At 38.2% G+C, this 15,152-nt stretch overlaps 1 protein-coding gene across 1 annotated transcript; it reads right to left on the reverse strand.

Moving 5' to 3' along the window:
* Positions 1-691: 691 nt before the first annotated feature.
* On the reverse strand, positions 692-1,423 carry LOC111905270 (uncharacterized). The gene has a single exon (XM_023900961.2). It carries the CDS (start codon positions 1,421-1,423, stop codon positions 692-694), a length of 732 nt encoding a protein of 243 aa, XP_023756729.2.
* Between the last annotated feature and the right edge of the window lie 13,729 nt (positions 1,424-15,152).

The raw sequence follows: 15,152 nt of genomic DNA on the forward strand, positions 1-15,152 counted from the left end.
TCTCCTTCGGAGCATCCATCTTCCAATGAACGTCTTCCTCCTCCAAGGTTGTCATAAACTTTGTTTCGCTCTTCTTGAGACCTTTGTTGAGTTTCATAGTTGATAGCATTCGGGATCCAATCATATTTCTCTTCAAGGGTATAATGTGAATTATTGAACCCTTGGTGATACGCATGGTATCATCTCTCTCAAATGACCAGGGTCGTACATTGTCTAGAAAATCCATTCCCAGTATCATACGATAGTCATCCATATGCACCACTGTCAAGTCTATGGTGCCTTCCTATTCTGCTATCTTAAGAGGTACTCCATACGCAACACCAATGATAGGCTTGGATAAAGAGTTTACGACTTTCAACCGGCCTGGATTTTTTATGTATTTGATGCCCAACTTCTTAGCTTCATCTTTAGCAAGGAAATTATGGGATGCACCTGTATCTACCAAAGCCTTGGTGCATCCTCCATTTACCTTGGCATCCACGAACATTAGCCTTCCTCTTTTAGTCTTATTCTCTTCTATAGCACATAGTGCCTCAGCATCCCATTCATTCTCTACTTCCTTTTTGGAAGTTACTACATTGCTTTCCACAGACTTTTTCTTTGACCAACAATCCTTGGACATGTGGCCCCACTTTCCATAATTGTTGCAGTTGCCTTCGAACCTCCTCCCCCGAGAAATCTTATTGTCGGTCTATTGAGATCTCCATGGTTGTGAGGTTCCTTGCTGACTCTTCCCTTTGTCAGCATTTTTGTATCCTTCTTTAGAAGGTGACTTGAAATTCCTTCGACTTTTACTTGTGTATAGTGCTTCTTCTTCACTCTTCAGCGTGATGCCTCCCATTTGCTTAGCCATAGCTTCTTGGTTGGCCAGCAAATTCTCAAACTCTACAAGTGATGGTTGAACGGGCCATCCTTGTAGAGCAGTAACAAAGCTTCTATATTCCGGCCTCAGTCCATGGATAATGATCCTCTTCATTCGAGCTTCTGGAATGACGGATTGCGGATCTAGTTCAGTAATCTCCCAACATATCGACTTGACCTTGTGGAAATATTGAGCAATCGTCATGTCACGTTGTGAGATTGATAATAGCTCGTTCTCCAAAAGTTGTAGTCTCGTATCGTTCTTCTTTGAGAAAAGCATCACAAACGTGTCCCAAGCTTCTTTCGGGGTGTTCTCATCCCGAATTTGCTCCAACATCTCTTCTTCGATTGTGGTCTTCAAGGCAAACATTGCTTTTCCTGCTTTGATTTTCCATTTGCGCAAAGTACCCTTAACGTCTTCCTCTTGTGGTGTAGTTTTGCTTCCACCAACGACCTCCCATAGATCTTGTCCTTGTAAGTAGGACTTCATACATGTTTCCCACGTTTTGTAGTTGTTGTTGTTGAGTTTCTTGATTCCTCCGACGACTTGGAGATCACCCATCGTGTTGGCAGTACCTCGGTAATAACAAACAAGCTAGTTTCGATACTAAACTTGCAGAGCACAAACTACTCACGATACAACGAGAATCACTCGTTCTTACTATCAAGAAACCTTGCTCTGATACCACATTGTTGAACACGACTCTTTTATATGGGAAACAACAAGACTTTTATTAAGACACTTAAGAAGACCTTACACTTTGTGAGACTACTACACACTTTTCTCTCTTTGAGGCTTTCTTGGATACTTAGATGTTGGATTGATTTGGAGAAAATGAGCTCCACACCTATTTATAGGTGTTTCCACCTCCTTATAGGAAGTTTCTAGATCTACATACATTCATGACTATTCTAGAACTATCTACCATATTCTATATCAATTACAAGCTTTTATATGTTTCTAGAATGTTCTATAATGTCCTAGATAAGTATAGACATTCTTGTGCCTTCCATAGTGTTCTAGAATGTTCCATAGCCTTCCAGGGTCTTCCATCTCATTCTAGAGTATTCTAGAATCTTCTGGCATCTTCTAGACTTCTCCATAGTATTCCATAATGTTCTAGAATCTTCCAGATCATTCTAGAACATGCTAACTTCTTCTAGACAATAACATGATTCTATCGGGCTAGTGAGGACCTTCAACAAATATGTCATATGTATAAGTCATAACCGTTGTTACAGTTATGACTTATACCGACCATGTATGATAATATTAATGAATTCGTCATCATTTCTGAAATCATCATCATTATCTAAAGAGTACTTTCACTATTAGAAAAACAGTCTTTTACGATGCGCAATGTGTGTCGTAAAACGCTCAAACGACGCGTAAATGCGTGTCAAAGAAGGCTCTGTCATAACGAGAGACGACACACTTTTACGCGTCGTCTATTTACGACGCGCATTTACGACGCGCAATTACGACACACATTTACAACGCGCAGTTATGACACGCAATGAGTATCAAGGAAGGCCCCATCATAAAGAAAAACGTCACGCAATTGCATGTCATAACCTTGCGACGCACGTGTTTTTGACACGCAATATGTATCAAGGAAGCCCCTGTCATAAAGGAAGACGACACGCGATTCGTGTCATAATTTTAATTTTTTAAAAAATATATATATTTTTGATAGAATTACTAATTTTCAAATTAAACAACATATTGAAATTATCATAATACAAAATAAAATACAATAAATAAGAAAGATAATTCATTCCACTAATATGTCAAATACAAATAATCATTCCAATAGTAAGTAAATGTAACACAATGCTAATATTGCATAACATTTATTATAAAAAAAGACATGTACAACCGGTTGGATCCCTTTAAATGTTTGATTCTCCATCAATTCCTCCTACTTGTCTTCCCCACTACCCCTGCAGTTCAATCAAGACACCTAATCAATAAAAAACTTCAACAATTAATTTCTTTCCATTTTAAAGTTAGTTCTTTTACAACAAAGAAAAAAAAGGTTAAAGGAGAATAAGGAAATATTGAATGGGTAACAGTGTTAGCAAGGTCACCATGCCTACAAACATGTATACAGAAAAACGAGAACATTAGCAAGGCCAAGTGGGTAAAAGCATCGGGGTAGGTGTGCATGTGTGATGCTCCATATTATTGTTTTCATTCCTGGTAATAAAACAAAATAAGAAATTAAGAATTTTACTGGTATGACATCATTAGAGAAAATTATTAAGACACCATGGAAAAAAATTACCCATAACCAAGGTCTTGATCAGATGTTTACAGTCACTGACTTCTTTGGAATGTTCTACAGGAACCTGAATGTTTAAAACAACCTGCCAAATACTTTGTATGTATGTTGCCAAGAACATATGAGTGTTTTAAGTTTCTATATGATGTTAATAAGTAAAATGCTCCCTATTTCTGTAACACAGCCATGAAATCAACTTACAGTCTAACAATTCTTGTAAGTTTGTCAATAGAGATATTATAGAAGGAATAGGTCCCTCCATCGATGTTATTTCCAGCTGTGTTTCAAGTAATTTGACAGCTTTTCGAATTGATGGACAGTTTTTAAATGTCTTATTGACAGATTTATCTTTTTCCTTTTATGTCCAGGGTATAACTTCTTAAACAAAGCGAGTGATTGGATTGATTTTGGTGTGCACTCAACATACCTAGTCAAGACATTTCATAAGTCTCTTGAAGGGTAAAATTGTCAAATACTGTCATTCAGTTTAGAAAAGAAACAAGCTTACTTGTTCTCAATGACAATGTCAATAAAGAATCTCCACCATTATGATGATCATGTTGGTTCCCACGTAGCTAGCACACCGTTTTTGCTCTATATCATCATCATCATCAAATTAATTTATTATTAAATGCTTTTCCTTAAAGTGTTTCCAAGAAATGGAAAAGAGAAGTAATATATATACACTTACCTGTAGAGAAAGGATTACATTGGCAGCATCATTCAGTTACTCAGGTTTCATTTTTTTCACTAACAATTTCTTGTGGCATAGTTGAGAGTAGTATACTGCATAACATATACACAAAATCTGCTCAGCCTCAAATGAAAGAAAAACACAAAAAGGAAATGGGGAACAGTGCATACTACAGCGATTGTACATGTTTTTAATTACAACAGTCACTCCCTCTCGTGTAATAAACTCCACCACTTTTCCTTCCTCGCTTTCTCTCTCTATTTGCCCTAAACAGCCCAAACTCTATCTCTTTGCTCAACTTCAAGTATTCAACTCTTAATGCATGCCAACCTGACATACCATAACAATAAAAAATCTATAAAATGATATTATTAAACCACTATAATATAACCCCCATTCATAGCTTCACATCACACACCAATTTTCTGAACACCCCCCCCCCAAAAAAAAAAAAAAAGTAAACATAATCTAACTTCTCTTCTCTTCTCTACAATCGCCACCACTATTTCTGCCCATAAAAGTTACCCCCACCACCACCCCATCTTGATTGACCTGAACCCCTCTCTTTGTACCTTTGACCCGCTGCATTCCCATACCCATCAGCTGCAGCTGCAGCTGAACCTGCATACAGTTTGTTTGATCTGACTGGCTGATACTCATAATGCAGATTTTGCCTCGTCCTTTCCCGGTTTATGTTTGCGTTATTATTGCTATTATGTTGCCGCCCACCACCACCACCATAGTTGTTTTGCCCATACTTCCTAAAACCTGGTTGTTGCTGCTCAAATGGAGGGGCTTCATCTTCCATGTTATTATTTGGGGAATGAATTCGTACTCCTCCTCTTGGCTTTCTCTCTCTTCTACACTCTTCACCACCATGATGATGTTCCTCACCACCACCTTGACCTTTATATGCCGCTGCTTGAGCTTTAGGTTTTGGTTGCCAATGAGGAGAACATTTCTCTTTTGCAGAAGTAGGCCTCTCTGTTATTACCTCTGCTTCATCATGATGATTATTCACTGCCACTGGCATTGCCATTGTGCTTCTACTCTGACTCTTGTTATATGATGCTGCTGGTTTCTTTCCTTTATTAAAACCACCACCTTCATCTTTCACAGCACTTGGTGGTGGTGGTGAAGGATATTCAGGCGTAAACCACCCATCAGACGGGTCCCAGTCATGCATCACATTCGTTTCACCTGTAACTTCACTTTTCTGCCTCACACCTACACCCGCAACTTTTAGATTATTATTATTATTATTATTATTATTATTATTATTATTATTATTATTATTATTATTATTATTATTATTATTATTATTATTATTATTATTAGTATTATTATTATTATTATTTACATACACTCCCTGTTGCTGGGATTTCATCAGTGCCTTATTTTGCTTATTATTATTATCAGATGATACTGAAACTATAGGTTGAACAACCAATTCTTCTAATATATTTTCTTCTAATGCACCAACACACTGCAAGTTTGGGATAAATATATCAGAAATAAATTTTTAAAAAAATGTCTATAACCCTTCATTAGATTTCACTTGCCTGTAATTCACCTCTAGCAAGAGTTGGCTTCAATAGCATCATTGTGATGTCATGCTTCATGGCTTTAAAGCTTCTACAGTAATAGTTTTTTATCCTGAGCTCAATCATCTTCAGAGTCAATGGAACCGGAAACCTAAAATGAAAATATATCAATAAAATGTATCTTAGATGAAAATGTATGCTTGGATTTGAGGAGCATAACCTTTACCTATTTATGAAGTCTATTCTCTGTGAAATCGTTTATGGATGACATTGTTTACGGATCAAAATTCTTCCAACTGTTTATGGATTACATTGGGCCAAAGTTATTATACTCTACGGTGAATAGTAATTGGTTAATTGCAAGAATTGGGGACTTGTAGGAAGTCTCTCTAAACATATAATGGTGTTTACACATAAACAAAGGATGAGTATTAAACATAACATCAATGCAAAAGACTATAAATCAATTAATGAAAAAAAACGTCCAAACACAAACATTCACATGCATTAAATAGTACATTAACTGATGAAAAGTTAAGATTATTATACAGCCAATTTCGTTGTATAGAACATGTATTAAACATAACATTAACTGTGAAGATGATGACAGAGATTGTAATAAAATTTAAATCAATTTTGTCCATTGAAGAATAATACTGAATCCAACTTATTTGTATTAAAATAGCATTAACGGATCAGCATGTTTGCACCGTTTGCACAATGGGAACGTCATGCAGGTAGAAGATGAGGAAGAAAAAGACTGTATAAGGAGGATGAAACGTACCTGATCAGAGTATGGTGCGAACTTGAGCAATACGAGGGAACTTGAGCAAGACGATTGTGTATGGGACGTGTGTCTACGTGATATTTTATAAATAAGGTTGAGGGTATAATCGTCCATAAGAAGATAAGGTAGGATGCGCTTCCAATTTTCTTCCCGTTTCCGCCCAGTTTGGGAAGAAAATCTGGAAGGAAAATCAATCTCCAAAATTCATTCCTTTCCTTCACTTTCCTTCAATCAATTAAACTCGGGAACATGGGTTTCCTTTAATTTCCATCACCTTCCCTCGATTTCTCTTCGTTTTGAACTCGGGAACAAGGCGCTAGTTTAGTTCTTCTTTTTCCATCATTAGAACAAGGTTTAAGAGGGAAAGAGAAAATAGAAATGCACCATTTGTAGATCTTGAAGAGTCGACTGAGATGATACAGCCGTTCGGATTGGGGTCATTAGGGTTTCCACGAAGATGATGACGATAGACTACTAGAAGAAATGCAAAAAACTTGTGAGTTGTGAGGGAGTGTAGTTGGATTGATATTTCTGGGATTTTGGATCTACTTTAGCTTGAGTTCCTATTATCATATATCGTGTGAGCTTTACCGTTACACTTCTTGATGTCGAACAAATTTTGAAGGATCAAAATCAAGTTGGCTTTTACTAAACTTCACCATATCTCTGATTAAACTTCTGAATGCTTCATGATTCCTTTTCTTCATAAATGGCTCGCTATCTGGTGAATCATTGAGACGATGAAGACCAAAGAGAAACCCTAAATCGCATATATTTTTAGTTGTAAACGAGTGATGGGCTTATGTAAACGTGAAGGCACTAGTGAGGGATGGAGGAGGTGGCGGGTCAGAAATTAGGGCGTTTTTGGAGAGACGTTTTGAATCACATCCTAGGAGTCGAAATTATGTTTCACCCCATTGAGTCGTCTTCTTCTTTGTAAGATCCCAAACTATTTAACGAAACCCACTCGTCGTGCAATGCCTCCGAACACCACTCGTAAGCAGAGATCCTATGAAGACGAAAGCGGGTGAAATCCCTCCTTAAAACGCGTGTTTCATTAAAAAAATTATAAAGCGACACACTTAGATGACACACATTTTATGAAAGGCGCCCTCCGTATTTCTTTTTTTTTTCTTTTCTAACAATAATTTTAGGGGGCGCACAAATGCGTGTCCTCTATCCTTCAAATTTTGCAAAATTGACATTTTTGTAGGGCACGCACAAATGCATGTCCTATATAAGCGTGTGTCATTGTTTTCGCGTCATTAAATGGCTGTTTTCTAGTAGTATATCTCAACCTTCATTGTCATCATTAATGAAATTCCCATCGTTTATAATACGAGCCATGTTTGATTCACCATCGTCATCATTATCTAAAGAGTACATATCACCGCCATCATTGCCTAAGTCGACAACCAAGGAAAAGTCGTTTGATTGAGTTTCATTCACGACATCTATGTCATTAACACCGATATTTGGATGATCTCATAGTTTTCGGTGATGAACATCTTCCACAACTCTCTAGTTATTGTTTCGAGTAGTATCTTGGAGATAAAACACTAGTTTAGCTTAAGTAGCTAAAATGTATTGTTGATCATCATACCATGTTTTACCTACACATCATTCGTGACTGGTATCGATAACAAACATATTCTTTTTAGTAATTAAACATACATTACTTAATGACACATTGAACCATTTACTACGAAAGAGTACAACTAAGTAATCATGTAAATAGTGCAACTCTATGATGTCATTCATTTGACCATAAAAATGGTGTATCACCTACTCCTAATTTAACAATACCACTATTTTGAGTAGTGCGTTGGAAGTAACGACTAAGAAAAACAAATCGAACACCATTTACTATGCCAGCGGTGTAAGAATATGCATTCAACGGGACATGTGCCAACACCTTTAATTCGTTAGTACATTCCTAAGGCGATTCTTTTTGGAGACAATAAATCCGTAAGGAAATATAATATTGTACTTTTAAGTAAAAATATAAATTAGTCTTGCATTATAAATTTATAAGGTACTTACCTTTCTTTTGAGGCATGAAGGAAATTCCGTTTTCAAATCACTTTTAGGCAATTCTGATTCGAATTCACTGGATTTGGGACAAAACAATTAGAATAGTTTGGAGATATGTGACAATCCGAACATTTTTCCGTTAACATTAGCCGATTTCCGTTAAATAAATTTGAACTTTTATTTAGTTCCGTCAAATTCTTATGGTTTGGTAAATCAATTTAGTTATATAAATTAATTAATTTTATATATGAGTCGGAACCAAAATCGCGCGAAAACCCGAGTTACTTCAAAAATCAGCGAAAACTAGCCTGACTGATGTTCACGGTCGTGAACCCGATCACGACCGTAAACCCGTTCATGGCTGGTGGACCCCCCCCCCCCCCCCCACCGACCATGAACCCAGCCTATATATATGTGCTCCTACCCATCATTTACACTTTTCTGTCCAGAAACTCCTCCATTCTCTCTCTAACCTCTCAACCGCAAACACAAAAATACCATTTTTTTCTTCCGAAAATCATCAAAAATTGCCTTTGGGTGTTGTTGTGGAGCCTCTAAAAAGAGTTTTTCCTCAAATCTAGTGTTGTTGTTCTCGAGTTCACGGACGCAAAACCTTCAAATCTTCAAATCTTCAGAGGCCGAAATCAGTTCACGACCGTGAACCCTTCAAACCTTCATATTTTCTTCAAGAACACTGATCATGGTCGTAAACCATTCAAGAGGCTGTTCACGGCCGAGAATAGTTCACGGCCGCAAACCTTCCAAAGTCGTGAACTTGGCTGAAACCCCGCTTTTTCCGATTCAATCGAGTCCCGCTAACATTCCGAAACCAAAAGCAAGTGTTTTTCCAACACTATAATTAATGGTTTAGCTAATAAAATGCATACATGTATTAAATTGTTATTAGGATCCTATTAAGCGCCACGAACATCAACCCGATGGTCTTCGTTTCCATTTTCATTGTCCGACACTTTCACACAACTAACTGTGAGTTCATACCCCTATATCTTTACTGTTGTTAATGTTTTTAGGGGGAGGATACAAGCAAGACATAAAAAAATTTTGTGATTTCTATAAAGGACTTAAACAGGATTAAAATTTATGTGGTTGATTCAAACCATAAAGTATTCATTTTATAAGACACTTAGATCTTTATCCCTTTTGTAAAATGATGAGTATAAGGGAAGATATCAACATATTTATAGAGTTTTCAGTGTAAAACATGAATTGAATACATTAACAAACATATAAGCTATAATAGGTATAGTTTATGGAACAATTACCTTATGAATGTATGAAACATAGATTCAATGCGATCCTACATATAAGTTATATAGAGTATAGTTTATGAGTCATATAAACAATAATTTAAATTCAATGGATTCATTTTATTCTACACCTAATCATTAGTATAGCATTTTATGAGCGAGCATCTTCGTGTACTTATCTAAGTACTAACAAAAGTCCTGAGATTATAACCAGAGTCTCATGGAGGGAGAACGTGAGTTTGTGTATAGATCTATATGGGACCGACAATCCCACACCCTAACTCTTAGCTATAGTCACCGAGGTGACAAAGTCATTTCGATTCTGACGCCTGAAGAACGTCATTCAGGAAATTCAATGGTCAGGTATGGTTATAACAACTCATAAAGTTGGTACTAACTAATACGATTAATGTATGAATGGTAACAAATTCAATTAGTTTTATCTTAAAGTAATAGAACTACTATACATAGTGGAGGATTCTAGGGTTTTCATAATATAGTTTACATGTAAAATAAAACTATACAATACAACTGGTGGTATACAGATATATAAACTTATACTCTCATATAGTTTTATGGGACACTGTAACGAATATACACATGGGTCTTAGGGTTAAGACTACTTTTCAAAACTAAAGAGAATATTGGATTTTCTTGAGATCATGTAAACATTTTTTTTTACAGATTTGCAGACTGTTTTCCTTTTCAAAAACATACGTATGAACCCACCAACTTTAATGCTGATACTCTTTTCAAAACCGCTTGTATTCCCAGAGAATCGGTAGACAGGTACCCCCAGAGCTTTTGAGAAGACGGAGCGTATAGAGTCACGTCTTTTATATTTTGTTACACTTTTGATGTATATAAATATGAATAAACTAGATGTAAATACCTTTTAAATATTCAATGTAATGGTTGTGTTTACTTTGATTATTATGATTCAATTGTTGTGATACTTTACATGAAGTCATTGGAGTGGAGGCGGTTTCACATGGGTTTGTCCTCAAGGGGGGTCGGATATCTCATTCTTCTCGACCCTCGATTCTCCAACTTCACTTTCCACGATCGCACTCAGTGGAGACTCGAGAGAACCATCACCCAAACAACTAGCGAGGACGCACTCCATGTTCAAGATGATGACGAGATGCACCTGGATGACGATTCTGTCAATGAGCCCGACCATGGTCCCCAACAAACCCAACTATAAGGGCCCCCGAATATCACCAACTTCCCCCCCAATTTTTTCAAATGGTTCAAGGCTCTTTGTGTCTCCAACCAAATCATGTCACAACAGATGCGTCATATGTGGGTTTGGCACCTATCACAGAACCATTTTGAGAACGTACCACTTCCTCCTCCATGTCCATACCCTCCCCCGTTCATCCTAATCCCCATCCACCTTACCCTTACCCTCAATACCCCTATCCTCCTCCCAACCCCCCGATTTAGGTAATTTCGCCTTGCCCCCAAGCATTGAGGACAATGCTTATTTCTTTGCTTGGGGTGGGGTATTTCCTTTTTCTTTTGCTTTCTCGTGCATTTTAGCTAAGATTTCGTATCATTTTAGCCTTAATTTGCATTCATTTTTTTTATAAAATTCCAAAATTCTTCTTTTCCACTTTTTATTGTTGCATAACATTTAGCTTGGGACCTTAGCATACATGCATTTTTGTTATCCGTTTATTATCACCTCTTAGATGCCATGGAACAGGGTCATAAGTATTTAATCATAGATTGGTCATGGGTTTTGTTGTGTAATTCCTTGTGCTCGACAAGTCGGACACATTTTGATCCTAAAAGACCACTTTTTGAACTACTTGTGTGTAACATCCCCCTCTGGCACGTATCACAATATTGTCCGCTTTGGGCCACTCGGCACAAGGACTTCCCAGGGGGTCACCCATCCTGGTACTACTCCCGCCCGAGCACGCTTAACTGCAGAGTTCTTATGGGATCTGCTGCCCTCACGGCTTTAAAACGCGTTGTGATAGGGAAGGTATCCACACCCCTTCTAAGGAATGCTTAGTTCTCCTTCCCAGCCGATGTGGGATCAGATCTAACCCACTTTCACCCCCCATTATAGGGTTCGACGTCCCCGTCGAACACATCGACCCGTGCCCTAGCTCTGATACCATTTGTAACATCCCCCTCTGGCACGTATCACAATATTGTCCGCTTTGGGCCACTCGGCACGAGGACTTCCCAGGGGGTCACCCATCCTGGTACTACTCCCGCCCGAGCACGCTTAACTGCAGAGTTCTTATGGGATCTGCTGCCCTCACGGCTTTAAAACGCGTTGTGATAGGGAAGGTATCCACACCCCTTATAAGGAATGCTTAGTTCTCCTTCCCAGCCGATGTGGGATCAGATCTAACCCACTTTCAAAAGTGGGTTAGATCTGATCCCACATCGGCTTGGAAGGAGAACGAAACATTTCCTTATAAAGGGGTGTGATACCTTTCTTGTCACAACGCGTTTTAAAGCTGTGAGGGCAGCAGATCCCATAAGAACTCTGCAGTTAAGCGTGCTCGGGCGAGAGTAGTACCAGGATGGGTGACCCCGTGGGAAGTCCTCGTGCCGAGTGGCCCAAAGCGGACAATATTGTGATACGTGCCAGAGGGGGATGTTACAAATTAAGTGGGTTAGATCTGATCCCACATCGGTTGGGAAGGAGAACTAAGCATTACTTATAAGGGGTGTGGATACCTTCCCTATCACAACGCGTTTTAAATCCGTGAGGGCAGTAGATCCCATAAGAACTCTGCAGTTAAGCGTGCTCGGGCGGGAGTAGTACCAGGATGGGTGACCCCCTGGGAAGTCCTCGTGCCGAGTGGCCCAAAGCGGACAATATTGTGATACGTGCCAGAGGGGGATGTTACAAATGGTATCAGAGCTAGGGCACGGGTCGATGTGTTCGACGGGGACGTCGAACCCTATAATGGGGGGTGAAAGTGGGTTAGATCTGATCCCACATCGGCTGGGAAGGAGAACTAAGCATTACTTATAAGGGGTGTGGATACCTTCCCTATCATAACGCGTTTTAAATCCGTGAGGGCAGCAGATCCCATAAGAACTCTGCAGTTAAGCGTGCTCGGGCGGGAGTAGTACCAGGATGGGTGACCCCCTGGGAAGTCCTCGTGCCGAGTGGCCCAAAGCGGACAATATTGTGATACGTGCCAGAGGGGGATGTTACATTGTGGGGGTTCATATGCATGTAACTTGATTGGGTCTAGGTCCGGATGAAAGTGGTCAGCCAGAAGGTGCGTTCAGGAAAAGATTAGCCTGGTAAGGTATTATGAAGATCTTGAAGAATCGCGTCTCAGTTTTGGAGGAAGTACTCCTTAGTACACCCGAGTCTCACTCGAGCCTTACTTAGTTAGTTTCTCACCACTTTTCTTAGGTTAGGAATTTTTTTAAGGGGTCTAGAATAGACAGATAGATAGGTTTGTTCATCGCACCTTACATTGATGAACTTTGAGATAGGTCCCCCAATTCACCTTTTTGCGACCACAACCTTTTGGTAACACCCATTTTTGTGTCATTCCCCACCCATTTTAGTAGATCTTGACACACTGTCAATGATCATTAGGTATTCATTTTTAGCCTCCACATATGGTGCAATCTCTAAGCCATGAAGAAAACAAACAAATGAGGAAAATTGGAAAAGCGAAGCCACAAAAAAACAATAAAAGAAGAAGATTTGAATAGAAAATAAAAACAATAAAATTTGAAAAAAGAAGCAATACAAAAGAAGAATAACAGATCAAGTGAAGATTCAAGCTCATCTAGTAAAAAAACGATAGAAGAAAAAAGACTGGGAGAAGAATTTCAAGATTGAAGACTTAGGTTGTCGTGTGTCTAGTTCTTAGATTGAGTCATTTTATTTTGTTTTATTTTATTTCTGATTTTTGGTGAGAAAAGGCTATGAAGGTGAGACGGTAGATCGTAAAGGACAGTACAAGGGACAAAGCATCAAAGTCGGGTGTTTGCACGGAGGTCGTTGCTGCAAAAACCCTATTTTTTATTATATAATTTGGCCTGACAGATGTAGGAATCATCGTGTATGGAGGCATCTTTCCTTCATGCATTATGGTCTGCATCGGTGATTTAAAGTGCCCCTACTGGGTGCATCCCATGTTTCCTTTGTCTAGCACGTTCTGATTGATGTCACATCCAGACGAAATCTATTTGCCCGTCAAGTGGTTCGGGAATATGGTTTATGGTTCTAAAGTGAGGAACACTCAAAGGACACGTAGGGTCCATGCAAGTTCGACTCTGACCATGTTGACTGATCTTGACCAGGTTCTATGGCTCTGTCTATTCTTTTTTATTTTTAGGATAGTTCATCCCAAGTTCATTTTAGTCTTGTCTTACTTGAGGAAAAGTAAGGTTTAAGATTTGGATGATTTGTAACTTCATTTTATTACTTCTTTCCTAGTTTATTTTAGTTCATTCCATCATGTTTTAGTTAATCTTCATGCATATTTTCTCTTTTTTTGTTTTTCACCTTTATCGGGTACTTTCTAGTCTATTGATCTTAATTACATGATTTACCAAATACTATTAGACATAGAGGTATGGAAGGAGTGTGGGACCTTTGGAAGCTTGCAGTTTGCTTGTGGACTTGAAGTGGTGTGATTGGGCTTGTTTTCAACAAGAACGAGGGAGCAAGTTGTGCTTAATTTTGGACGAAGAATGATGATGAAGGTGTGAAGAGATTTGTGCTATAGAAGATCAAAGGAGCACTGGACCATATTGGAAGGGATTAGAAGGCATAATCGGGCTATCAAGAACTTGGACATATGGGATGGACCATGAATGAAAGTATTGATCTAGAAGTACGAATTAAAAAGGCCAAAGAGCCCATTCAGCTAGACGCACGCGTTCCTCCTGAATCCACAAACGGTCCGCATGGATCGCGCTGTGAAGAAACCGGAGTTTTGCATTCAGCCTCTGTTTGTGGAAAGTTGGTGCGATCCTTTTGGCTAACTTTTGTATCCATGTTTTGACTACTTTTATTGGAGTTTTGAAGCAAAGAAAAGAGGGATAAATCTCAAATGAAGAACATATTTTGCTCTCTAAGAAGTCTTTGAAGATTTGGAAGCTTGGTGTATTTTCTTTCCTCTTTCAATCTTGAACAATGTTTGGGTTCTCTAAACAGCTTTGTATTTCTTTAATCTTGGTCATGCTTCGCTAGATTTATGTTTGGTTGATTGTGGTTTTACCCATGGATGATTAGCTACTTTGAAGACTTCATATTACCTTGTGTTTGAAATTTATGGAAATGTTTTCTAGTCAAACATCTTCTTGTGTTTATTTTTCTTTGATCATGAGCTTGGATGAATGAATGCTTACTTTGTTGACTAATTTCTTGGTTAAGTAACGGACCCTCAAATTAGTAATCTACAATTGCTTTATATGTTTGTTTTCATTTCATTTAAACCATGGAAATGTTTCCTCCATAATGATAATGTAAGCATTTGATTATCTTTTAGATTTGATGACTCTTAAAAGTTAATGCTAATTGATTTTCACAAGATTATATGCTTCATTGGTTTTGTGAATTTAATTAAGGAAATGTGTTTTGAGCTTCTCTAACCATTTTAATAACAAAGAAGAGTTGAGGTGATTTGTGCTTATGAATTATTATAGCTAAGTTAAATTAAATCACAAGTGTTC

Source organism: Lactuca sativa, chromosome 8 (assembly GCF_002870075.4).
Source record: "Lactuca sativa cultivar Salinas chromosome 8, Lsat_Salinas_v11, whole genome shotgun sequence".
Taxonomy (NCBI): Eukaryota; Viridiplantae; Streptophyta; class Magnoliopsida; order Asterales; family Asteraceae; genus Lactuca; species Lactuca sativa.